The sequence below is a fragment of the Polyodon spathula genome, chromosome 3 (genome assembly GCF_017654505.1).
Source record: "Polyodon spathula isolate WHYD16114869_AA chromosome 3, ASM1765450v1, whole genome shotgun sequence".
NCBI lineage: Eukaryota > Metazoa > Chordata > Actinopteri > Acipenseriformes > Polyodontidae > Polyodon > Polyodon spathula.
The window spans coordinates 59,342,875-59,368,381 of record NC_054536.1 but is presented as its reverse complement, the minus strand read 5'-3'; the positions used below and the strand labels follow the sequence as shown (position 1 = coordinate 59,368,381).

At 37.2% G+C, this 25,507-nt stretch overlaps 1 protein-coding gene and 1 long non-coding RNA gene across 4 annotated transcripts in view; one reads left to right on the top strand and one right to left on the bottom strand.

Moving 5' to 3' along the window:
* Positions 1-16,589, top strand: part of dpys (dihydropyrimidinase) — a 49,114-nt gene extending 32,525 nt beyond the window's left edge. The window contains exons 8-10 of the mRNA XM_041245618.1: positions 6,316-6,523; positions 8,880-9,003; positions 10,587-16,589. Coding sequence (XP_041101552.1) covers positions 6,316-6,523; positions 8,880-9,003; positions 10,587-10,675 — 421 coding nt within the window. The 3' untranslated portion in view covers positions 10,676-16,589. The remainder of the gene's footprint in view (positions 1-6,315; positions 6,524-8,879; positions 9,004-10,586) is intronic.
* On the bottom strand, positions 1,343-19,562 carry LOC121313261. Of its 3 annotated transcripts, none has more exons than XR_005949963.1 (5): positions 19,382-19,562; positions 17,072-17,226; positions 10,556-10,646; positions 9,094-9,170; positions 1,343-1,381 (listed from the first exon to the last, which is right to left on the bottom strand). It is a non-coding gene; the product is annotated as an uncharacterized LOC121313261 (long non-coding RNA). The 3 variants fall into 3 exon arrangements; XR_005949962.1 differs by lacking the exon at positions 1,343-1,381 and adding an exon at positions 8,086-8,895; XR_005949961.1 differs by lacking the exon at positions 1,343-1,381 and adding an exon at positions 8,877-8,961.
* Positions 19,563-25,507: the final 5,945 nt, after the last annotated feature.

Genomic DNA, 25,507 nt, shown 5'->3' with positions numbered 1-25,507 from the left:
TAACCATGGGCATTGCTGTGGGATGTAAACACATTTCAGAGTGTAAATATACTTGATTTCTTGCCAAATCCTAGCCATCCTAGTCATTTAATTGGATACAGTAAGAGTACTGCCCCCGAGGCAAGGTTATTGATGCTCCGACAACTGTTCAACACAGTTCTCACTGAGGTCAGTATCCATTCACGTGCTTCCGAGTCTAGTATACACTAGTGGTTTCCACTTAAGTAGAACAGTTTGCCAGGCTTAAGAAAAAAAAAAATTACATGTAGTGCAAACTTGGGACTACTGTATGTGGGGAAATCCCTGATTCAAATCCCTGAGCCTTGCTTGGTACAAAGCAATAGTGTCTTAGACCCCATTCACGCTTGTGATTTAAGGCCACCTCAGGGCAACCTTTTCTCATATGTTAACGCTACAAAAAAGAAAAGGAGGCCCAGGGCTGACCTAGATTTAGGCCACCGCTTCAAGGTGGCACAGGGCCTGCAATCCATTGCCAGGGCCAGCCTTTACATATATACATGAACGCAAAGCAGTCTTTTCATATCACATGACCAGTTTTTTTATGTAACTCAGTAGACACTCCCATGCTCCCACACGTGAAAGGTAAATAGAGAAAGGTGAATGCTCTGCTAGCCAAGAAGTCGGTGGATCAGTATTGAATGGTAATTATTTATAAATCATACAACTTTAATTATAAAAATATGAAATAAAAAAAATCTAGCGGGTTAACATTCAGGTTGTTTCTTTCACATAATATATGAACTGCAGCTCATTCATAGTTATGCTTAATTGGTCACAGTTACCTTTTCTTCCTGTTATTTCTGAACTAAATGATAAATATAAAAACTGCAGGATTGTGGCTCTCAATAATGCTGGCGACCTGGCATATTCAGCCACCATTGTTTATTTTGCATGCAATGATATACATAGCTACAGAAGTGTGCGTCTTTACATTAAAATGCAGATCATTTCTTTTAGCTGCCTGCTTTCACCCACACATAAAATACTGTTCTCATCCTGTGGCAAAGTGACTGCTGATTGTGAACAGGTTATGCAGTGCAGGAATAATCACAGACAGACAATTATAATCCGGTTTGGAAAAGGGATGGTTTATTTTTGTAGAATCCCAGTCTGGTGACCAAACAATAGGCTCCATCTATACACATCAGTGTGTAAAGCACGGAGAACAAAAGACAGGGATTGCAACCCAAATAATAAACAGACGTTATCCACCCACAATAATAATTGCCATGGTCACCAGTCCGGGTGCGTGCAGTAGTGCTTGTGTTGGGTGATAACAATTATTTATAGTGACTGTAGTGATGTGTTGATCCGGTTTTGTGCTGGCCCAAGGCGACAGCTCTGGAAACGTATTAGCTGCCTGGTGGTTTACAAACACAGACAATTACTAACAGACATAAACAAACAAAACACTCACAAATATTCTTTATACACAGGTTTCTCTGGGTCTGTCAAGGTCCTTCTAGTCTTAACACAAAAACCAAGCGAAGGAGTAGATTGCGATTCTCCGGACCCTTTTCTGCCGTCACGCATGACCCCTTGTTAAACGAGTGCAGCTGCTACGTCGTTTCCCTTCTGGGTCAATATGTTCTTGCAGCGGAGTCTTGCTTTCTTCCAGACTGACCGACTTCCCGACCCTGGGAAAGAACTGTCAGGCCAGCCTGTCTAAAGGACTCTACTTTCGCTGCTTAGCACCCTCACAGGTCGGGAGGGAGATTTACAACCAGGATTCGTTATATTTCTGCCACACATCCACAAATATTAAGACCCTTGATGGACCATACGAGGGTGACTAATATTTTGGTGCCTGTTATTCTACTGAGAATAGAGCAATGGTTCACAATAGAGCTGTTCAGCAGTCGTACAGCTACGCCCTTTCACCAAGATGTCCGACTTCCAGTTCCGTCCTACCATCGAGTCGACCCTTCCCTGTGAAGATGTACCACCAACCTTACTACGTGCCCTTCCAGGTCGGAATTTACAGCTCAGATTCATTCTCTCACATTCACAGTTCCTAGCTAATATTTGTGAAGGTTTACAGACTTGGTTTTGGGGGTGTGGAACAGAAAAGCTTTATGACCTTTTGACCTCAAGAACGAAGATCTATACGCGATGAATGAAGATAATATACATATAAGAAAAAAAATACATACCTACTACTGAAACTTGTTTCACTTTCAGTCAATGTGTATTTGAATGTTTTTTTTAGCATGCCAGTCTGTGATTTGTGTCGGCTTCCATTTGCTCCATACTAGCGGAACCCTTCTGTTCCACTGAAGAGGAAAACCATATTTAACCTAAATAAGTGAAGCTGACATGCTACAGTGTAGATGATGTAATGACATAATGATAAAGGTAGAATTGATTTTATTCATTTTTTTTTTTTTTTTTATGGACGGTGTAACGATTGCAGAAAATAGGAATCACATTTGAAAGTAAAAAGCTGAAGGTTAAACAATACGGTTATAGTTTTTAATGATGCAGCAATTTTAAGAATCAGTGATGAAATAGAAAAGATTTAAATGCCTTAGATGTTCAAGAGATTCATCCTTTGGATTTACCCTCTATATATGTTTTGCATTTGCAAGATATTTTATAGTCCTAATTAACCCATCACATTTTGAAAATTGGAACAATTGCAGTTGTTCTTCCACACACAGACAAAACTGCTCAAGCTCAAACCTGAAACATTGTTGCATTAAAATGATTGCTTGCAAGAAGTTAACCTGCAACAAAGACTCCTGTGTGCTTGCTGCAGAAATGTCAGATGTATATAATACAACCTGCGCTGTGCGTAGATTCTTATAGAATAACTGGGCTAGCTCCCTGGAGGTAAATGAGAAACTGCTGATGTTCACACAGCAAGGCAAAAAAGAAAAGAAAAAAACCCACCAAATTCAAAGCAAATCAAGTTAACACTAATATGATCTGAGCTCCCATATAAGCATGGCTATAGCTGTATCATTTAAAGATTTAGCTTTTCTTTTTATTTATGCTCTGGCAATGATGATTTATTAAACTTATATAATTAAGTTCTTGTTGTTAACTTATGTAGTTTTTTTTTTTTTTTGCAGAATATGTCTTGAGAGGCTTGCTCTTATTGTGGTGCATGGTAAAACCTGCTTTGATGTTCCTGATTTTAACATAACACACACACACACATTATATATATATATATATATATATATATATATATATATATATATATATATATATATATATATATATATATGCTACTACATTTTACTACATCTTGTTTTACAAGTATGTTTTCTTGATGAATTTGTAATCTGCAATGTGGCAGTGCAGCATTAAGGAGGGGATAGTTTTGGTTACATTGGTTTCAGTTTTTTTAGTAGTTCAGCAGGGAGGGGGTAGGGGGCTCAGACAATCAATTCGGAATTATCATAAATAGTTGCCATGCTATCTGAAATGTGAGGAGGCTGGCTTTTCAGAAACACTGTTCCCAGATAGAGCGGCCTGGTGAAATCGGTCTCTGTACAGTAGAATCTCAGTAATTCTGAACCAGTTAGGACCAGACCTTGTTCAGATTATTATAAATCGCAATTTGTACCAGACAAAAATGCCTTGTCCAGTCATTCTTTTGTTCTTGATATGCACGCAACATACAATTCATCAAAAAATGTGAAATAAACATTTGGGGAGGAAGGGCAGAGATAGCTATAAATGGTATTGATATTTGGTTCCTACAGCATGCTGTTCATTATGATAACATGGTTTGGGTTATAGATCAGTTCAAACTGCTGTGTTGGGTTTTCTGCTCTAGCACTCAGCATATTAAGGTAAGCTATGCATAAAGTACTCATTCTGTTTTTGAAGATTACTAGTGAAAGTTTGTGAAAATGTGGTTTCCATGTGCAGAGAACTGGTACACAAGTGAATCTAAGCTGCTGTAATAAAGCAAAGTACCTCATGCCTGGTCGGCAAATAATGTGTTTTATTACTCTTGCCCAAATTGTTTAAATTGTTTCAAATATATACCCTTTCATTCAGGCAATACAGCATACAGGCGGGGATCAGGTGATGCTGCGTATACTACCCTGGGTTTGATTTAGAAACCAAAATGAGGTGTTCAGGAATCAGTGGCTGCCTGTGAGACAGACGGGAAGGTTACCAGTGTTGCCATGTCTCACAAGAAAAAAAACAAAACGCTGCCTTTCAAAACAAGCCCAAAACAAGCGAACCCTTGGGTGTTTATGCAAGCTGCAACCAACGACTCTCAAAAACAAGCCCAACTCTGCCCAAACCTATCCCTCTCTTTGGCTGTTTTTTCTGACCACAAACCTGCTTTACCCGAATTCTCCCAAACGTGCACACGCATCGCCATTTCATGTGTAGATTGACCCGCATGTAAACCCCATGAATGATACAATTGAGTTTATCCTAGGATGGGTTCTACTGTAAGTAAAGGTGCATCAGAGTCTCGAACCCAGTTTCCATCTTCAGAAACAAGGTCACTTTCGATGATCTTAAAAGAGCCTGAATGTTTACTGACAGCTATGTGTTTACATTGTATTTAATATAGGCTTCTGCCATTATTTTCACATTAGTAAGCCGTGTTAGGAGTACAGACATCACGATAGGGTGTGCAACGCTTTGAAATAATCCCACTCTATGTTGGTTGAGCACATTCAACACTTGCAGTTTATTTCACAACAGTGGCTTGCTTTTTGCTTAAATAAGTTAGTTCCAAACAGTGTATATGTCCCTGCCCACTACTGTTCACAAAAATAAACTAATCAGTTCCATTATTGTACACAATCAGCTGCTCTTTAGAAATGTTTACTACAGTATATACTGCACTGGTAAAATGCTAAGTGTAGAAAAGCAACACTGACAGATAACAAATTATGCAGCAGTAGGCTTAATGGTCAGCAAAACCACAATGGAACAAGTTTCCAAAACCTGCCTAGCAACACTGGAAAGTGCAATAGCATACTAATAGTAACACTAATCCATCATCAGTACTGATTTTCTAAATGGTGATGCCATAAAAAAGAACACATTTAATCCAATTCCATAATTTATCACTGCTTGCAGGGGTTTGATACTTTGATAAACTTTAGTTTCATGCCAAAGATTTTAAGTTACTTTCTAATTTTAGACAGCAGTGCGCACTTGTAGTACTGGTTTCTTTGGTAACGGATTGAGCATTAGACAGCACGTCATTTAGTTGTTCAAGCACATTTGTTTATAAAAGTGCACTCTGGTATGGAGCTGTCAGAAACTATGATAGGAAGATGATTATGAGCTAATTTGATAATCATTGCAGATTTCTCCCTGGCAAACTCAAAAGCAATACTATTGCAGGGCAATATTAAAGGTAGTGCTTTCAAATCTGTTCATGTGAGCATGTAGCCTCTTTCTGAGATCTCACACTATATATATATATATATATATATATAGATCATATATATAGATAACTGCTGAAAGAGCGAGAATCAGCTTGTAAAGCCATTTGGCTGGTGGCGTTGAGGGAGAACGACACTGGACTTTGTGATCCCTCAGGTGGGGTGAGGGAAATGGTCTGGTACTAGTTCCTTTACCTGTGCTACAGTGACCCCCTGCTGATCAGAGGTGTATCAGACACATCTTAACAGATTCTTCTTGGTGTTTAGATTCACGTTGTATCATTTTCTGTATAAAGCACCAGGGTGTACCTGCTAGCTTGCTACATTGTGCCTCCAGTACATCATCAGCAAGAAATACTACATACAATAGAAAAAAAAAAAGTGGTATTTCATACACAGATTTAGAATAGACTTGCTTCAGTATTTACCTTTTAAAAATATGTGTTGTCCTATTATTTAATTTGTTTTATTTTTGTTCTTGACCACCTCTAACTCACCACAAACTGTTTGAAGGACTAAATGGAAAAAATGGGCAGAAAACAAATGTAAATATAATTTCCATAACCATCTTTAGTTTGAAATCACGTACTATATTTGTATATTCATCAGGCCACATTCAGAGCTGTGTCGCACAAATAATTCATATTTAAACCTCTAGTCAGAATCTCCAAACTGAAAATTAAAAAGAAAATTAAAAAATCTATCTAAAATATCTGTGTGTAGTTTAGCATTGTGTGAAAGATATCAGAAGGAGTCAACCATTTGCTTTCAACCTGTCTGACCTGGTAAATTGTGATTTTTATGTGTGAACAAATTGGACTGTCAAGATAAAGCAGAATGCTTTTACTAACAGCAGCGATTAACTTGTGATCTACAGTATTTTCAGACTTCCATCAATGTATATGTTCCTTTCCATTTGCAGGACTATTTCTGCTAAAACTCACCACCAGGCAGTTGATTATAACATATTTGAAGGCATGGTGTGCCACGGAGTGCCGGTGGTGACTATCTCTCGAGGACGCGTGGTCTATGAAGACGGAGTGCTGCACGCCAGTCCTGGAGGAGGGAGGTACATCCCACGCAAACCCTTTTCGGAATTTGTGTACAAGCGTATTCAACAAAGAGACATGGTGAGGACCAGGGCACAAGAACTAAATGCGTAAAAGGATGAGCTTCTGAACTGAGTACGAATCCTTTGTCAAGCAAAAAATATAGAGGTTTCCTGATCCATCTATGTGCATCTGTATGGGGTATTGTAACTGTAATTCATATAGGTTCAATAGTGGTCATTTTGAAGATTTTTTTATACCACAATAACAGCAAAAACGTAGTAAAATAATAATAATAATAATAAATTGCATGGTAAATTACAGGAAAGGAAGATGTGAATAGTCATGTTGGTCTACATACAAGATGTATGAATATGTTTTTGTTTTGTTTGCCTTTTTAATAGGATCATATATATACTGTATATCAATCTAATTGTATGTCTGTCTATCTCCTGTGCATGCTGGGAGAGTGAGGTGAGCTTGTTGCAGCAAGCAGATCATGGGTGGATTTGAGTGGATTTTTTCCCTCTTCTGTTTTATGTATTTGGTATTTTATAGATTTTAAGCGATTTTTTTTTTTTTTTTTTTTTTTTTTTTTTTTTTTAACTGTTCGGCCGGAAGGGCCAGGGCTGGGGAGAGAGGGAGAACTTCTTCAAACTTTTCTTTTCAAAAGTTAACCCACAGGCATGGGGTAAAGATTGTCCCGGGTGATTTTGTGTCCCTGGAGAATTGTGTTTTAGCGCTGGGTAGAGTTGTGGGTTATGAGAATGTGAAGTCTGCGTCTCGTATGAGTAGGTCTGTTGTCACTTTTGTAAGTGAAACAGAACTAGTAACAAAGGCTTTTGAAATGGGGTTTGTGATTTAATGAATCATTTGTTACTGTAACCCCGTTGACCATACCTGCAAGAAAGATAATTCTCTTGAATGTTCGCCCGTTCTTGAGAAATGATTTACAATGAATTACAAAGGAGGATATGAACAACATGCCCCACATGTCGACCTGTTCCTGTCCAGTTTTAAATAACTTTAGCATAACCAAGGCAGGAGTGTTAAAGGGACTAGGAGCTCTGAACAAATCCACTGGGCCAGATGAGATCCTCCCAATAGTACTCAAAGAAATGAAAGAAGTTATTTGCAAACAGCTGACTAAGATCATGCAACATTATTGACTTGGATTCTGGTATAGTAAGCAAACTTGTTAAATTTGCAGACAACACAAAAATAGGAGGAGTGGCAAACACTGTCATTCAAAATTATCTAGACAGCATTCAGGACTGGGCAGACACATGGCAGATGACATTTAATATAGAAAAGTGTAAGGTACTGCACACGGGCAATAAAAAAAATGTCCATTATAAATACCATATGGGAGACACTGAAATTGAAGAAGGAATCTATGAAAAAGATCTACGAGTTTGTTCCTTTTCTAGGAGAAATGTCTTCATATAGGCAATGTGGGGAAACTATAAAAAAGGCCAACAAAATGCTTGGATATATAGTAAAATGAATTGAATTTAAATGGCCCAGGGTACATTTTCAACCTGAAAAAAGAAACAAGGACCAGGGGTCACAAATGAAGATTAGATAAAGGGGCATTCAGAGCACAAAATAGGAGGCACTTTTTTACACAGAATTCTGGGAATCTGGAACAAACTCCCCAGTAATGTTGTTGAAGCTGACACGCTGGGATCCTTCAAGAAGCTGCTTGATTAGCTCCTCAGATCAATAAGATCTGGGCTGAATGGCCTCCTCTCGTTTGTGACCTTTCTTATGTAAGCGGATCTCTGTATAATAGATCGAAGGGTCATTGACAAATGCACCTTTTCTGGAGAGAGAGAGAGACTTTAAACACACTTGGTGTGTGGGTGGAGTTGGGTGTATAATTGAGGAGGAAACACTCAAATTGTCTTTTGTTTTTGTGATTAATGTGCTTTCTTTACATGTTAGGGTGATACATAAGTTAATTGCATTTTGTATCTGAATTTTGTTAATAGTAACTAATGTGTTTTTGCCATTTTGTTTTTTTCTTAAGGTATTGGTTAAATTAAATAATATTTAAAAAGTTTTTAAAATATCTCTCGCTCTCTCTTTCTCTTAATTTGAAGACAAATTATTGAGACACTGAAACTCACTATTTTAATTAGCTGATCCTATTAAAAATGTCAACCAGAAACAGGAAAGCAATATGAATCTTAGAGAAGTATGCTAAAACATGGTTACCAGGAAACTGCAAAAATATAGTGAAAATGTATCTCAGGAAAATTTTGTAAAGGTATGACTCAAGTGCTTCTGCTTTGAGATTAAATCAATAATATACCCTAGCATAATAACATGAAGAGTGAACAGTGTTTAGCAGTGATGGTACAAGAGGAATAATCTTATTTGCACAAACAAACATCAACATTGACGATGAAATTCTTCTATGATATAAATACAGGTGAACCAGCCCAAGCCTGTAGAAAGAGAGCCATATAAGGGGGAAGTTATCTCTCTGGCTGCAAAGAACGGAACCTCAAGGCCTGTGGGCAGAGGCTTACATCAGTCAACATTTACACTTTCAGGTAACAGTTTGATTATTTTTGGCAGGACATACAAATGTATTACTTAATAATAATATAGCTTGAGAACATACTCTGTAAAGAATCTCTTACCTCTATATGATTTTCATGGCAGGCAGGCTGTGCCATCCTTGCTATTGTTCTCCGATTGGAACTGGGTTTCAGATGTGCTATTTAATACAAATTTAGAATGAAAAGCAATGAACTTGGGCATTCCATCATTTTATGAAATGGCTTTATTTATGGGCAGAGGATTAACATACACTTAAAAAGCTTAAGTGCTTTGCATTTGTAAGAGGTTTACATTTTTATATAGAGAAGCAATTGTGATGACTTTGTTAGGAGATTCTTTAGCACACATTATCAGGAAAATATGGGGTTATAAAGGCCTGTCCATCTGCCTGTCAAACCTGCATGTGCATGCGGTGGATATGAGTCATATTTAAAGCTGTAGAGGGGGATGTATGTCACTGACATACTTGTTCATCACTTGGAACTAAACAGGATATTTACGTGAATTGCAGTCATAATAGGGATAATGGATATGCTTGTTTCTAAAATTGAAAGGCCATGCCTCTGTTTCTTCCTAACTAAGAGTTATCTTACTGTTAGAGTGCTATACTGTATCATTTATGATTCTATAGCTGTTAATTTAGCTGCCACTACAGGACCCCCTGTGAACAAGGGCTTCATCTCAGTGGTGGCTATTCCTGTAGGAATACATTTAAATGAATAAACAAATACTTAGGTCATTGAATGACATCCAAACTTCAACCAATGGATAAAAACGCAATTTTATTTTGATATGTCAAAAGTGCATCTGCCCTTTTTTGGTTGCACTTGAAATAAGTTTCAGTACTTTTATCCTGTAATTGATTATGATGATGGTAATAACAATGATAAATAACTAATTCAAAATTGTAAGTGCAGCTTACAGACAGATAGGTAAATGGACAGACAGACAGGCTTCCATCTTCCCAGAATCTGATGCTGTCTGTGACTTATAATCATAATGCCAAGTTTCATGACACATGGATCAGTGGTTCTACAGATATATGCACACATGGAAGTGTGGCGTGCAGATGGACGGAGCTGAGCTAAGAGATGTTAATACCAAGCTTCATGACAATTGGGTAAGCGGTTCTCCAAAAAAATGTGAAGTGTGACATACTAGATGATGAACAACCTCCTCTGCTATTTCCCTTTGTAGGGGATTTCAAAACTGAGCACACTTATTTATGTAAAAAAAAAAAAAAACTGGATTCTATCACTGATGCTAGAGCATCTGGATTTACAACTGGCTGGAGATGTCAGGGTTAAAATGTTGCAATATTTAGATTTCCCAAGTCTCTCTTTTATGTGGTATTTATGGGATTATTTAAAAAAAAAGAACTGTAGTTGAAAGACAAAAAGTATGGACGCCACCTAAAGACCTGTGAGCTGTATAGATGTCTCCTGTGTTTCATTAGCCGAGGTGACTTAGCTGGTCAAGCGCTAAGATTGTAACTCAATAGAATCCCTGCAAGCATACAGCCTGTCGCTATAAAAAGGTCACCTGACACTGTTTTCTCTTATCTCCGTCCCAGGTGATGCTGTCGAAGGCAGCCCCAGCCCACCGCATTCATCCAAGAGAGTGATGGCGCCCCCTGGTGGCAAGTCAAGCATTGTTTTCTAAACTGACTGGGACAACTGCACACTTTTAGGATCTTGGGAAATTCACTGAGAAATTGAATGAGACCTGCTCATGTGCGATTTAACTGAAACCAAACAAATAATAATGAAACCGTCAACCCAATTCATTAGAAAACATTTATAGCAATATTAATACACATAAAACATGTTAAAGGGTGCTAGGCACTTTTAACATCTATTGCTTTAAACTTGCTTCGTGAAAACGTATCGGGAAATCATAAAGGAATATCATTTTAATCATAATTGCTTAATCTGAATTACAGTATAAGTAAACTTTCTGAAAGTTTTAATTATATTTTTAGCAAATAATTTCATTTAAAACATCCCCTGTAGACACTGTATAGTATTTCACTCCATTCTTCTACACTATACTTTGATATTAAACTGTGCTGAATTGTTAGTAGCTTAAATGCATTCTTCTTTCAGTTGTGTTGCACAACTGAATATTTTCTTCAGGAAACCACACTCTAGTATTGAATACTACTGTATCTTAAAATTTCACAGACCATGATTAGCACTAATCTTGGACTATCAAATGTAGCACTATCCATTAATTGAAGTCTAAAAATCCCCTAGTTTTCACTTTTTTTTTTTTTAAATTTTAGAATTGTCCATTAATTATACTTTCGCTCAGTTTAAACGGAGCCCTGCTGTCATAATACACCAAGGACTGAATTGCAGATGAATTTGTTTATATCAAATCCGCCAAACATTTCTCAAGGCCCGAGCTTTAGTTCAAGAAAGGGATTATCTAACTTGAAACCTGATGTTAATGGCACTATAAATATAGTGCCTTAAATAAAATGTTTCAAGTGTAGTTGTCATGTTTAATGTTTTAGTTTTGTAAAAATACATCATGTGGTTGAAACACTGCAAAAACGGATGTGTCCTCATACAATAAAGTTTTAATCATAAAATAAAGTCCACATTTATTTTTTTTAATTTTCTGTCAAACACATAATGACCAATATTATAAATACACACCTACGGTATTTACAATTCTTAAAGGGTGTCTTACTTATTTTTTTACAGGTAAATTAATAAATCTTACCTGTCTTCTACTTCATTCACTATGTACTGTGTGTATCTGGTGCAGTTTTTGAAAATATTATTTTAAATAGTATATATAGTGCTATACTAGGTTAAAGCTAACATGAAACCTATTATATTATTTTAGATTGATAAAGTAGTAATACAAAGTATGCTTTCCAAGTTCTCGTGCAGGTGTTTAATAATCAGCAAATACAGGTAGCATATATTTTTAATGATTTGCTTTAAAAATAATTTTAAAAAATTTAAAAAAAGAAGTCAGACACACTTAAAAAGAAGCCGAGCACTGGAAACCATGTCTGGCTGATCATTGTAAAGGTTTGTGGAGCAACTCGAGAGAGAGAGGTTCCCTTGTCAATTCAGAGATCAAAATATGCAAAATGCCAGAAAAACATGACTTACGCTATTAGAAAATATGTTTTAAAGTGCACTGAATATTTCTTAGGAAGTGTCTCTTGTTGGTGTATTTTCTGACTAATTCCCTGTCTTTCTTAGCTTTGTGCTTACTGTAGGAAGTTCAGTAGTTTATAATAATCTTTTTCATTTCCAAGGAGGAACTTTTTTGTAGAAGTGGCTGACTGCTGGTAGTTCTGTATTACACAGTAATCCTTCCTGTTTATTCCATGTCTTATTATAATGGATTAATAATGAGGACCTCTGAATAAGGGGGATCATCAATAATTAACAACAATATGGATATTCAATATTAGATTTTTTTTCATGTTTTTTTATTAATATATATGATTGATTGTCAACCCTAGATATTAAAAGAACAATAGTCATATTTCACTGGTAAACTAAACCAGAATGAAACCAAAGGTAATGCAGATGTAAAATCTAAATTGGTAAAATCTTAATTAATTTACTGTACCACCTAACCTTCTGAATGATTTTCTATCAAGGGAGGCTAAACTGCATCCTGATTTTCAACTGGCAAACTGCCTGTCCGTTCTCATGAGTATGCAATAAACCCAGGCTCTAGAAATTGGAGCGTCTCTGCTTTAGATCTATTGAGGGCAAATAAATAAAGAGAATGACACTAGAATGTCAACATTGTAGCTGAGACTACAGATGTGAAGGAACTCATTGGCATGAAAACCTTAACCTATTCCTTTCCTGAATTTGGTAAATTGTTTTTGTTTTAATAACGAAGAAGAATAAAACCAAACCAAACCAAATCAAGATACAATGCAGATAACCCATCTAAAACATACATTTTTCACATAGACATTGTTTTTGTTAGATTTTATCAATAGTATAATGTTATGTGGTTGTAAAATGCCTCAAGAAAAACATTCTAAAAACAAAATTAAATTTCATGTTTAATACAATGCCTTAAAGTTGTGTAAGGTTTTCTACAAATTTGAAATATTTATATGTGCCCTTTTAAAAAGGTAAATAACTGAAAGGTTATTGAAACTCTGTGCTTAATGTTTGGGTTTCAGAATACTATATTAGCAGCACACCCCTATTTCGGCTGACATAGCTCCGGCTGGAGCTCATTTTATTTCTCGTTTTTGCTTTTTAGCACTATACGAGACATTTTATATTATTTATATAATTGTTTAATGCCTGTCTTTTGTTGAGAAAGTATTTTCTCATTGTGTTTTTTTCTGTTTTAATAGATACTACAAATTAGTCCCTAAGCCCCTGAAGCCTCAAAGACTGGCACAGCCCATGGCTGCTTGCCATGGAGGGTTTAATAGGTTCTGCAGCCCTTTGCAGGGACAGAAGCTGCAGGCCAAGCCACAGGCTAAGCAGCAGCCCAAGGAATTTGCTGCCACAGGCCCGGGGCCACTTCTCAGTGTCGCATTCGAGTCTTATGAAGGTAAAACTCAGGAGGGAACAGTACTCCTAGTGGTTCATTTTGATGAACAACGTTTTATCCAAACCTTTTCCTAATTAGGAGTATTACTGCCACAATAACAGGCGTTTCATGTCATTGTTAGACATGTCTAACAATGTTTTATCACGTTTGAAGAATATCACACAAGTATTAAAGCACAATTGAATGAGAAACAATTAAAACCAGTTACTGCTTTCAGTCAGTCATACTAATCTAACTAAACCACCTTACCTAATGCATACATTCATTCTACTCATATTTAAGACATCTATAGTTCAGGCAATGAATATATGCCTGAATTGAGGTACATTTGATTCAGAGAAGCTTGGTGACGTCAATCAGTAGGTAAAGGCTTTTCAGGCAGAGTCTCAAATCAGGATTACACTACAGAGACTGGGTTCAGATTCTCACAAGATCAGTTGAGGATCGGAGGTCGGAAATTGTTTGATTAAAGATTGTCCAATTTTTCAGTTGCCTACTCACCTTTCATGACGTCACCACAACCCCCCTGCTCATGCAGCATGTGGTTACAATGTATCTGCTAGCTATCAAGCTTACCTAAATGTTTCGATTCATACTACAAAATATTTATAACATTCAAGCAAAAATGCATATACTACTCTAAGTAAATATAATTATAATTCATTAGTTTAAGTAAATATAAATCATAAGCTTATCACATTTAATGAATAAGTTTAGCATGTTAATTATACATTTTGACTTAATACTTTAACAGAAAATATACTTCAGCCTACTTCCTTAAAAACCCACCTTTTTAGAGAGAAAAACTGCAAGACCAAACAACACCCTGACCTTTTGACTGATAAAAAATACACTGTCTAGATGGCGGTTACTGTAAGTTTGTCTGTCAGAGAAAATGGTTAGTTAGAAAAAGCACCTGGCTCTGGCCATGTTTATAAATACTTGAGGTGTTGCTGCTTCGCTGAAAAGGCGTTAAAAGAAAAGACAACTATAATTCATCTTTTAGCGAAAAGGAAGCTTAGGTTAATTTTTTAATTATAGAAAATGTAGTGTGCAACTATACTTTATGATAAAAAAACTATTTAGCAGCAAGCAAGCAAGCTCTTCTCTTCAGGTCAAGAGGGACCCCATCTTTTTCTGTTCTCCTCCCTCAAACGGTAAGGCTGGTCCCAGGCATCCAGTATCTTGCATCACAAGTATGGTGATCTCTCTGGTTGGCACCTGTAATGTACTGCAACTCCCTCAGTAAACTCCCTACACTGCAGACAGACCATGCTTCCCATGGCTCCCCAGTTTACTGGCTGTTTACACTTAAGGCAGATTGCTCTTATTATTTCCTTTCCATTGAAATTAATCACTGGTTCTCCTGAACTAACCTCGGTATAAACACAATATATTCCAGGGGAGCAAACTGTACAAACTCTTTTTTGAAATGGGCCCTGTCTTTGCTGGCACCCGTCACAACAACAATCAGGGTGTCTTGGAGAAGCTCCTTTACTCTTGGAATGTATCACTCTCAAATCAAATCTTGTGGAATCCCCTGTATGACAGTTGTGGAAAGTGCTGTACTTGTCCATCTCAGTCTGCTCACATAAATACACTAAAATGTCTCTAATATAATATGGACTTGCCTCCATATCTGCCACTATCCACTCCTCTGTGTTGTAATCACAATCAGTGGGCATTTGCAACAACATATTAGACAAGGAGCCTATCTGAACACCAGTATTTATTTGATGTATTCTCTACACAGTGCCAGGCTTAAGGAACTCTGTGACCTCAGGGAGCCATCTAGACTATTGGCATCAGTGCACCACAGACATCTGGGTGCTTACTACCATTCAGATCTGTTACTCGCTGCACTCTACCCCCTCACTGTTGAGGCATGTCTACCACATTAGTCACTGACCCACAGGACATTGCTGTGGTGTCTCAGGAGGTGACGGGCTATTTGAACGATAGACCCCTCCCACTGGAGGAAGAGTTCTACTCCAGGCACTTCCTGGTGCATCTGCCCGGTGTGACAAACTGGGTTGCGAACCTCCTCTCAAGTGGTCCCTAGTAGCTCAGAGTGGAGGCTTCACCCCGAGGTGGTGAGCCTCATCTGGGAGAAGTTCAGGAGAGCAGAGATAGACCTCTTTGTCTCCCAGGAATCAACCCACCGCCCCCTTTGGTTCTCTATGATAAGAGGCGGGGAACCAATGGGAATAGATGCCTTGGCACACCAGTGACAAAGACATCTGTTATACACCTTCCCATCGCTCACCATGCTTCCACTGTGTCTGGAGAGGTGTCACAAACCATGTATTTTAAAATCTTAGAGAAAGTAGCATCAAATTACATTTTCATAGTTTTTTTTTTTTGTTTTAGCTTTTTTTTTTTTTTACTGTCCTTGTAACTGTGTATAATGCTTGCAATCATTTTAAATATGGTTCTTATTGGAACTCTAATATTATGTTTTTTGACTGTCAGGAAGGCTTTGCTTTTCTTGTTGCCTGCTATAGATTCATGTAATGTAGTGACTTTATATTAGTAAATGCTTCCACCATCTACTTAAAGATTGGGTATTGCCATACAAACCAAAGAAATCTTGATTCAAAGTGTAGAATCACAAGATGGTAAGATGATCTGGCCTATTTTACACATATCTGTCGCAGACAGCTAGACCGGAAGAGCATCTCCTGAACTCACCTTATCACAATAAACAAAATTAGAAGAACGCAGCACTGTACTTTAATAAAAGAATCACTCAGAATGATTGCAAACATCATAAAAAGGTAAGGGGACAAGAAGTAATTCACGGAACAGGAGCAAAGGCCCACTCAGCAGAGAGAAATAAAACCCTTAATTGGGAGGAAATCTCTGGTGGTCCTGGCAGAGAGATGGCCCCCACTCCAGGCATACTAGCAATAGTGTGTTAGTATGAATTAATATCAGGAAGTGAAGAGCAAATTATTAGAAAGAGAGAGAAAAATAATAAATGGGCTTTAGTGAGTTACAGGAAAATAATTCCATCTAGGGTTTCTATGATGTCATAAATTACGAGACCGAAGGTCGAGTAATTTATAAACTGTCACAGAAACCTTCCAAAAGTTTCTGATCTTTATATAGGGTGGGGCCTCCCAAACTCATCCCTGAAGACACTGATTCTAATTATCCTCCTAATTAGCTGATAAAACCAGGGTTCATTTACTTTTTCACATACCCTGAATCTTAATTACTCATTATTTGTCTATTTCGTACATCATTTAGTTTCAAAAGACATGGAATTGGTTAATATAAACCCTATTGGATATTTAATAAGAGACTGGTTTTGAATCAAGAAGGCTATCAGGATAAAAATATGGGATTTCCATAATTATCATTGGGGTTCACAAACTTTTTCTCGGCACTATAAATATTATAATGAAAAGACAAGCAATTGAATATAATTCTGCAGGTATGAGAGAAATAGGTGAACAGCTAGGCTGTAATTTAATGGATTATAAAAAGAGACTGTACCAGAGGAAGAGGTTGGTCTAAGGCTGAGAGGAGGCACGATTTCAGGAACTGGTTGCAGGCAACAGAATAAAAAAACAAAAAAAAAAAAACAAATACTGGGTGGATTACTTCAATGCTGCAGTAAATTGTCTGTTCCAGGAGTGGCGCTGTTCCACCTAAAAGAAATGAAGATTATCAAGGCAGAGCTGACTTATGGATATAAAATAGTGAACTACAATTCTTATTTTGGATCTGTGTAGCTTGCTCTTCTCTTCTACACTCACCTCTGCCAAACTTTATCCTTCAGTCTTCTACTAACAATCCCCGTAAACTTTTCTCTACCTTCTCCTCCCTCCTTAGGCCCCCCTTTCACCTTCCTCCATCTCGTCTGATGACTTTGCCTCCTTCTCCATAATGAGACATACACAAACACTTTGCCTCCTTCCCTACCCAACCCCTGTCCTCTGATCACTCACTCCTCATCACCCTCTGCAACCCCTACAATTCTACCCTCCTTCTCCTCCTTCTTGCCCCTCTAAGACTTTGCTCCCTGCTTCAGAGCCATAAACCCACTATGTGTGCTCTGGACCCCCTCCCCACTCACCTCTTCCAAGCTGCTGCCCCTGCTCTACTCCCTTTCATCTCTCTTCTCACACCTTTCTGCTCTCTGTTTCCCCTCTGCCTTCAAACAGGCCTGCATCACCCCATCTTAAAAAAGCTCCCTTGATCCATCATCCCTCCAGAACTACTGTCCAGTCTCCCTTCTCCCGTTCCTTTCTAAAACCCTTGAGTGAGTGATACTTCGCCAGCTCTCAGCTTTCCTGTCAACACATTCTCAGCTCGACTCCCTCCAATATGGTTTTCGCCCAGCACACTCCACTGAAACTGCTTTTCTCTCTGTCACTAACTCTTTACTCTCTGCCCATGCCACCTACCTCTCCTCTGTTCTAATTCTCCTAGACCTCTCTGCAGCCTTTGACACAGTTGACCACTCTATTCTCCTGTCCTCCCTCGCTGACCTGGTGCTTTCTGGCACTGCTCGTCTGTTTCTCCTCCTTCTCATATCATTTCTATGCTAATGATGTCCAGATCTTCAGTCCCTGACCAGCTTCCTGCTCCACCTCAAGACACACCTGTTCAGACAGCATCTGTAAACCTCACAACTCTTGACTACACTGGACTATATGGCACCCAATCGTACTATTACTAGCATCCGCTTGCACTTGCACTGAACTGCTCCATACCTTGCCATATTCTACTACTGCTCTTAATTATAACTACTTCCTGTGGCTTGTATTTGATTTTACTCTTATAGGTATCCATATTCACGTTTTTTGAAATTGCTCTTGTTTGAAATGTACTTACTATGTGCTTTTATTGGACTTTACTAGTATAAGCAAATATTTTTAACTGCTCTTAGTCTAACTCATTCTTAAATGTAATTATTTACTGTATTCTTTATTTTGCTCTTATTTGAATTTGATCTTATTTGATATTGATTTTACTGCACTTTATAACTGTTCTTATCTGTATTGTGATATTCTGTAATGTGATATTTTATAATGTGATATTCTGTAATGTGATACTTTGTAACAATTGTAAGTTGCCCTGGATAAGTATCTGCTAAGAATGTTTTTATTTTTATTTTTGTTTAAATAACACAAATTAAAACTGTGTTGTACAGTAAGGAATGTGTACCAGCATGATGGGATATAGCTGAAAATATCAGGTTAATTTCATTAAAATTTGTAATGTTTTCAATATTATCTGTGTGCTGTATATCTAAAATGTGGAATCTGAAAATAAAACTGTTACCAAATCTTTTTACAAAATTATTTTAACAACCTTGCAACAACAGGGAGCAATACTGCATTTTTTTTGTTTTTATAAATAAATAAAATAGTTGTATCATAGCAACCATGAATGTCTCTTTAAAGATACAGCTTTGTTTGTTTTGCATAGTGCTCGTAATAGTCAATAGCTAAATAATGTTTACGTGTTGATCCTGGCTAAATACGTTATTACTACAGTACAGAATTACAAACACCTGTAATAATTATGTAAGTGGGTTGTCCATTATATTACCGATTGATTACCAAATTAATTTCTAACATGAACTGTGCAATATATAAAATCTAAGGCTATCGGTTTTGAATTTCATGAATGCATATTTGTATGATACTGCACAGCATTTTTGTAAAATTATCTTTACAGTTTATGAACACTGTTATCCATACTTCCAGGCATTGTACTACATGTTATTACATTTTAAAAGAAATACCTGATAATATTTCAGTTCCTGATTAAATTGAAATTGATCTTATAACTTACAGAACTGTATCATTCCTCATTACACTGAACCGCTCACTTCAGTTTAGAAAAAAAAAAAAAAAACCCTGTACAGCACATTTATATTTATTAAATTGATAAAGTGTCTGTCTTGCACACTAAGAGTAGATTGCAGAATATACCAGCTGAAACTAGATAGACACTTGGAATGAAATTTGTTTTAGAAAAGTGAACTCTCCCTTGGCTAAAAAGCAGACCAAACTAGACATGAAGGGGAAGCAAATATAAAACCTTATCTTTTAGCCCAGGAGTGTGTGGTTTGATAAGAGCTGGTGTTGGTTACAGTGTTAAAGAACATCTTGCCGTGTTTACATGAAACACATGACTTCAACATTTCTGTATCCTGTGTTGTCCTTATCACACCCAGCCATATTTCAATTGAAATAATGTGGATTATTTTTATTCACATTCAGGGGGGATAAATCACCACAAATGAGAAGAAAAGCACAACACTGATGATGTGAAGGACACTTTTATTAATTGTTACATAAAAAAAGAGAGCCCTCATGAACATTTTCCAGAAGAACAAGATGTTCTCTTTCACACTGGCATGCTCTACCCAGGTCGGACCCAACCCGAGTAGCAATCTGGTGTTGTGCGGGTCACACTGCTTTTTGAAAACCAGGGTCGACCTAGGATGACAGAAGCAAATACTTAATGTGCTGACACAATGCAGCAATGTCCACTTAACCAAGCTTTCAAGTTCAGCTTTTTTAAAACTGTCTCTGGACTATGCCACCTGGTGAAATCCAGCTCCAGCCAATCTCTCGCAAATTGTTTGGAAGATGTGGTTGTGGCGCTTCTATCCAAGTTTCTCTGGATTGAATCATCACCCCAAATGTTAATTAGAACAAATGTTTCTTCGTCACTCCACACCACCCCTGCAGCAATCTGGCTAACAGTGTGCCTCAATAAGCAAACCGTGAATAAACAGAAACGGCTCAGAGAAGCGCCGACGTCAGGAGGGGCGTGAGGGATGCAACTGCACCCAGTTATCGAAACACAAAAAACTGTTTTCCTGGTGGTTAAAAAGTAAATTGTGACAAAGTTGTACTGTCAGACAAAACACACAGTATCAAATCAGAGCTAGGTAAGCGGGATTCAGCGTGAAACTTTATAACAGGTCAGTGTTGATTGGAAAACAACAACTGTTCAATTGTTGCATTTCTTTCACAGCTGCTGTTTCTAAAGATTATTACAAACAATTTACTAACAAGGTATATAATCACAAATACTTCTGAAAAAAATAAACACATAGGCCTGTCAGCCAACTTTAATTCTCTATGCGAACTCCTATATCACACCTCCATTTTCCATAATAGACTTGCCTGGTAAAAAAAAAAAAAAAAAAAAAGCACTCGGAATTCAGGTAACTTTTCCACAGTTGTGGTAATAAGTACATAACGTATGGTATATCGAATATGCCATCAAAACACAAGCCGGGTTGTTCAAAGCGAAAAGAGCAGAAAAGACAGATAAAAATTTCACCAGAAAATGCTAAAAAAAGTGTACAGTAAATGGTACTTCACACTCTTGCACCAGGGCCCAGTGAATCCTAGCACTGACCCTGGATCACAGGTTCCTTGCGGAAGTGAAATCTTCACGCAGGCGTGGCTGTTTGCTACTTCTTCTGCTTACAAGCACTCATCATGCATGCTGTCAAAAAAACAACAACATTGCTGCAAGTGGGAGTTTTATCTGGATCCACTGCAATGCTTATGAGAGAATTTCTCTTTCTTCTGGCAAATTCTCCAAAACGTAAATAAAGAAATTAATTTTGACCCTTAATTACTCTATGTTGAAAAACATGTTACAGGTGACTCCCTTTTTCTTGGGATGTGGTAAATCTGAGCAGGGTCATACTGTGTCCTTTTCAGAAATGATTCATCTTGGACTTTCTTGATATAGGATTTAAAGCAGGGCAGACTCTGTGGACTTAATATTAGTTAATGCTGGGTAAACACAGAGTAAGGTGATTATTTTCTTTTTTTAATTAGCTGCCATTGTCGCACCAGCTAATTTGAACATCTCGTAAACCATTCAATGTAGCATCTTCATATTTTCAGAGCTATTTTCAGGCAAAATTGAAGGAAACATTATGAGTATACATATGTACTGCAACATTTTGCAAGTATTTGAGGTGGTTAGAGAGTTAATGAGCCCAATACTAGCAATATGTCCCCTTTCAACACTGAAATATATTCGAAGTGGACAGGGTTACAATTGAAAGGCTGGTTGGAGGCTGGTCGAATTCTTTTTTTTTTTAAAAGAACCGAAACAAACTCAATCTGTCTGGTTGAGATAAGATAAATGACTCAATTATCAGTTCAGCAAAAATGCAAAAATTGCAACGCACATTTAAAAAAAAAAAAAAGTGCTTGTCATTTTCATAATAGATTCAGTGGCATCCAAAAACATGCAAACAAGATTATTTAGTCAAATAAGTAATGGTGTAAGCATCGTTGGTAAAGTGCCGTGCTAAAATCGAAACAAAACCATCTTGCATACTTTGCATTTTTCTTTGAACTCCAACCACAACTTTGAGAGGTGGTTTTTTTTTGTTGTTGTCCCTGCCAGTTATTATTATTTTTGCTGTGTATGTAATGATAACAGCAGTCTCTACATTCATTTACAGTAAATGGAGAATTCCAAATAGACTAGATTGACAACAAATATATTTTACAATTTTATCAAGTTATGGGGGTCGTGCTTTATAGTCCACAATATCAGAACACCCCAAGGTCATTGAAAAAGAAACACAGTGATGACACAAACCAGAAAATCTGAAATTCAAGAGTACCAAATAAATAAACAAACAGACATCAAAAAACAACAAAAAAAAAAAAAACTAAATTACAATTGGGCACTGAATGCTCAGGTAAAGTAATACTATTCTGAAATCTAAATGAGTAAAATGCTTTTGGTATTAGATATAATATCTGAAAGCTTCTGTATACTTTTGAGTTCCAAAAAGAACTGTACTAGGGTGAGTGGTCCCACCACTGACATAAAACACCACAGAATTCGACAGAATTCAGAGCAAAAGGTGGAACGTCTAAACTGGGGAATAAACACAGATTTTCCAAAATTATTAGCATTGCTCCTCCTCATTACCATAAAATGACTCCCACTTTGAAGTTTATTGCAAACCAGTGTCTGGGTAAAAAAATGTACTAATGATGACAAACTCAGAGAATACTAATGATGACAAACTCAGAGAATACTAATGATGACAAACTCCCTCTGAGAATATGGTTAAACATAAAGTTGTGCCCAAATCTAAACTTGAACCCTGCCTCCCTGCCCTCGTTCTTTGATGACTTTTCCATAAATGGGGTATACTGTATGTCAGGGGTTTTCAACCGGGGGTAAGTGTACCCTGGGGGTACTTCTAAAGGTCATAGAGGGTACGCAGGACAACTCAGAAATGCACACACCCAAAAAAAATGTAAAAAAAAAAGATCTTGAAATGACTTTGTTTACATTATTATATATTATCTCTAAACCACTATTCATAAACATTTCACTTTTGTTTAGCAGCTCAGAGTGAACAATCACAGAATCTACAACATCCATACTTTTTACCTGTACACTTGCATGATTCCAATTGAGCTCCACTTTGATATATGGTTGGGTGAAGCAGGGGTCTTGTGCTTCAGCCTATGGAGAGCATCCTGTGCTGCTTATTAACTTTACTGTTTTCAACTTGTCGTATAACTGAATACTTATCAGTGAGCACAATATTTCGGCTTTTTTTATAAGTATAAATGCTCCGGTAAATATAATAATCACAATACTCATACTGTAATGGTTTCTGTTGTATTTATTAGATGCGGCTGCATTTTTTAGTTACTTGCAAAAGAAAAACAAAGGAAGAAAACACAAGAGTACAGCAAGTGCAAATTGAATGGAAGTTATACGTTGGCTTTAATTAAAAAAAAAGTTTAGCAATGTTATTTATTATAGTTTTATCTTGAGGTTAATGTTTTTGATATTGTAAACATTTTAAATGGGACAAAATTATGCTGAAATGGGAAGTAAATGGTAGCATGATAAACATTTGCAGTGCAGACTATTTTGTAATAATTATAATAACTTTACTGTATAGAAAGCGAATATGAGGGTTTCCAAAATACTATCTTTTAATTCTGTGCATCAAAAGACATGTGATATAAATTATATATTAAATAAACAGGAAAATAAAGAAATGTGTTAATCAGGATATTCTGCCTTTTATTGCAACTGTGGTACCATTCAGTCGAATGAAAATTGTAAAGGGGTACTTGAGCTGAAAACTCCAAACAGAAGGGTACAGTTTCAACAAAAGGTTGAAAAGCCCTGTTCTAAGTTGTTCATACACTGCAGGGATAACAGTCTGTGGTATGTATGGTATTGAAAAGGATTTGGTATCCCTTTGGTTAAGTCTTCTTTCATTCTTAGTATATATATTTTTTTGTATAAACCACTTACCATGTATCTATCAACACTATGTAAGGTACAAATAAGCAATTACACAGAAGAAGGCACATGGTTTTGTAAGGAAAGCTCACACCTATGGTATGTTGTGAGGTGTGAGGTGCAGACTGGGAGGCACAGTGTTAGTGGTAAATGTATGTGGAGTTATAGGGGGCATGGTGCCATAAATCATGTTTAGCAGCCATAAAGTTAGATTTTACCAGCTGCAAAAAATGTGCTGTATATAAAGAATGGTGTTCACCTGGCATTCTGCACCCGCTATCAAATTTATATTTTGCCATCATTAATCCATTCAAATTATATTGAAATGCATTCAAATGAAGAAAAGAGCATTGAATTGGGTGGGATCTGGATATTAAGGTGGGGCAAACATAATGTGATGTAAGGATTTTGCCTTGCACTTAGGCAATTGCTGATCCTCCAAAAACTTTACACCTCTTCTTACAAGGTGCAAACCATTGTAGAAGTGAATAACTAAGAGATGTATAAAAACAAACACCTGCAGAGACCTGTCATTCGCTTCAGGATGGCTGCTGTGGTACACTTCCTGATGCAGCAACCTTGTTGAGGTGAGACAGGAAAATGTTCAGAAGAGAAGGGAAAGACGAAGAAAACCATGCATATTCAATCCCAGGGTCACTTTGTTTGGGATGCTGGAGGATGCGTTGCTAAACCGCTATCGTCTCACTCCACAGGTCATCCTTGACCTCATAATTGAGGGATGAGGTTGACCTCAGAGTCAATCTAGGGACTGCTATCCCTTCACATGTGAAAGTGCTGTGTTCTCTGCACCACAGCCTCTAGTTCCTCCCAGACCACAGTTGGAATGTCTGGACGGATAGCCCAATCCACCAGAGTACTAGACAAATTTCTAAATGTCATGCTAAAAAGGGCAGGCCAATATATATAATTTCCTAAGGATACTAGCATAACTGATGTTGGCTGAGGCTTTTCCAAACAATTCCGTTTCTGTGATCTCAGCCTTAAGTACTCTCAGCTCATTCTCATAAAACTTGTCTTTTCTTTTCCATGTGTCAAGAGGGCTTTGCTGCCCTTTTTCTGACTTTTTTTGGTTTGTATTTTCATGCTCCACAGATGTCACACAACGACTACTGCTCTCTGTACTCCTAACTCTGCAAGTGCAGTCACTAAATAGACAGGTGCACTCATTGAGACCCTCATTATCATAATTGTGGATCTTTATTTTGTTGAGTAATTTGCATTGCTCTTAGGCTTAGATAGGGCACAGTGTGTTTCGGGTCCTTGTGCAGACTGTCGAGTCCTGTGGCAGATTAATGATCTGGATATAAGTTAGAAAGACAGAGACAATATTGCTGCTTTTGCTTCAATGGTCAGTGAAGTTATCTTTTAATTTTACAATTCAAAATAAAATTCACTCAATTACAGAACGGAAGCAGTGCGTTCGGGTAGCATAACCATTTACGTACATTCAGGTTATTTTCACCCATACAGTATACATGAGGCCCTGTTTTCTTCAGAAATATTAGACAATAAGCAATTAGACAATAACAGAACTTTTATGTTTTTGAAGTAATATAATATAAACCTGTGATTTAATAAAAAATGTATTAAACCTTCAATATACTAACCAGGATTTAAATGAATATTGCC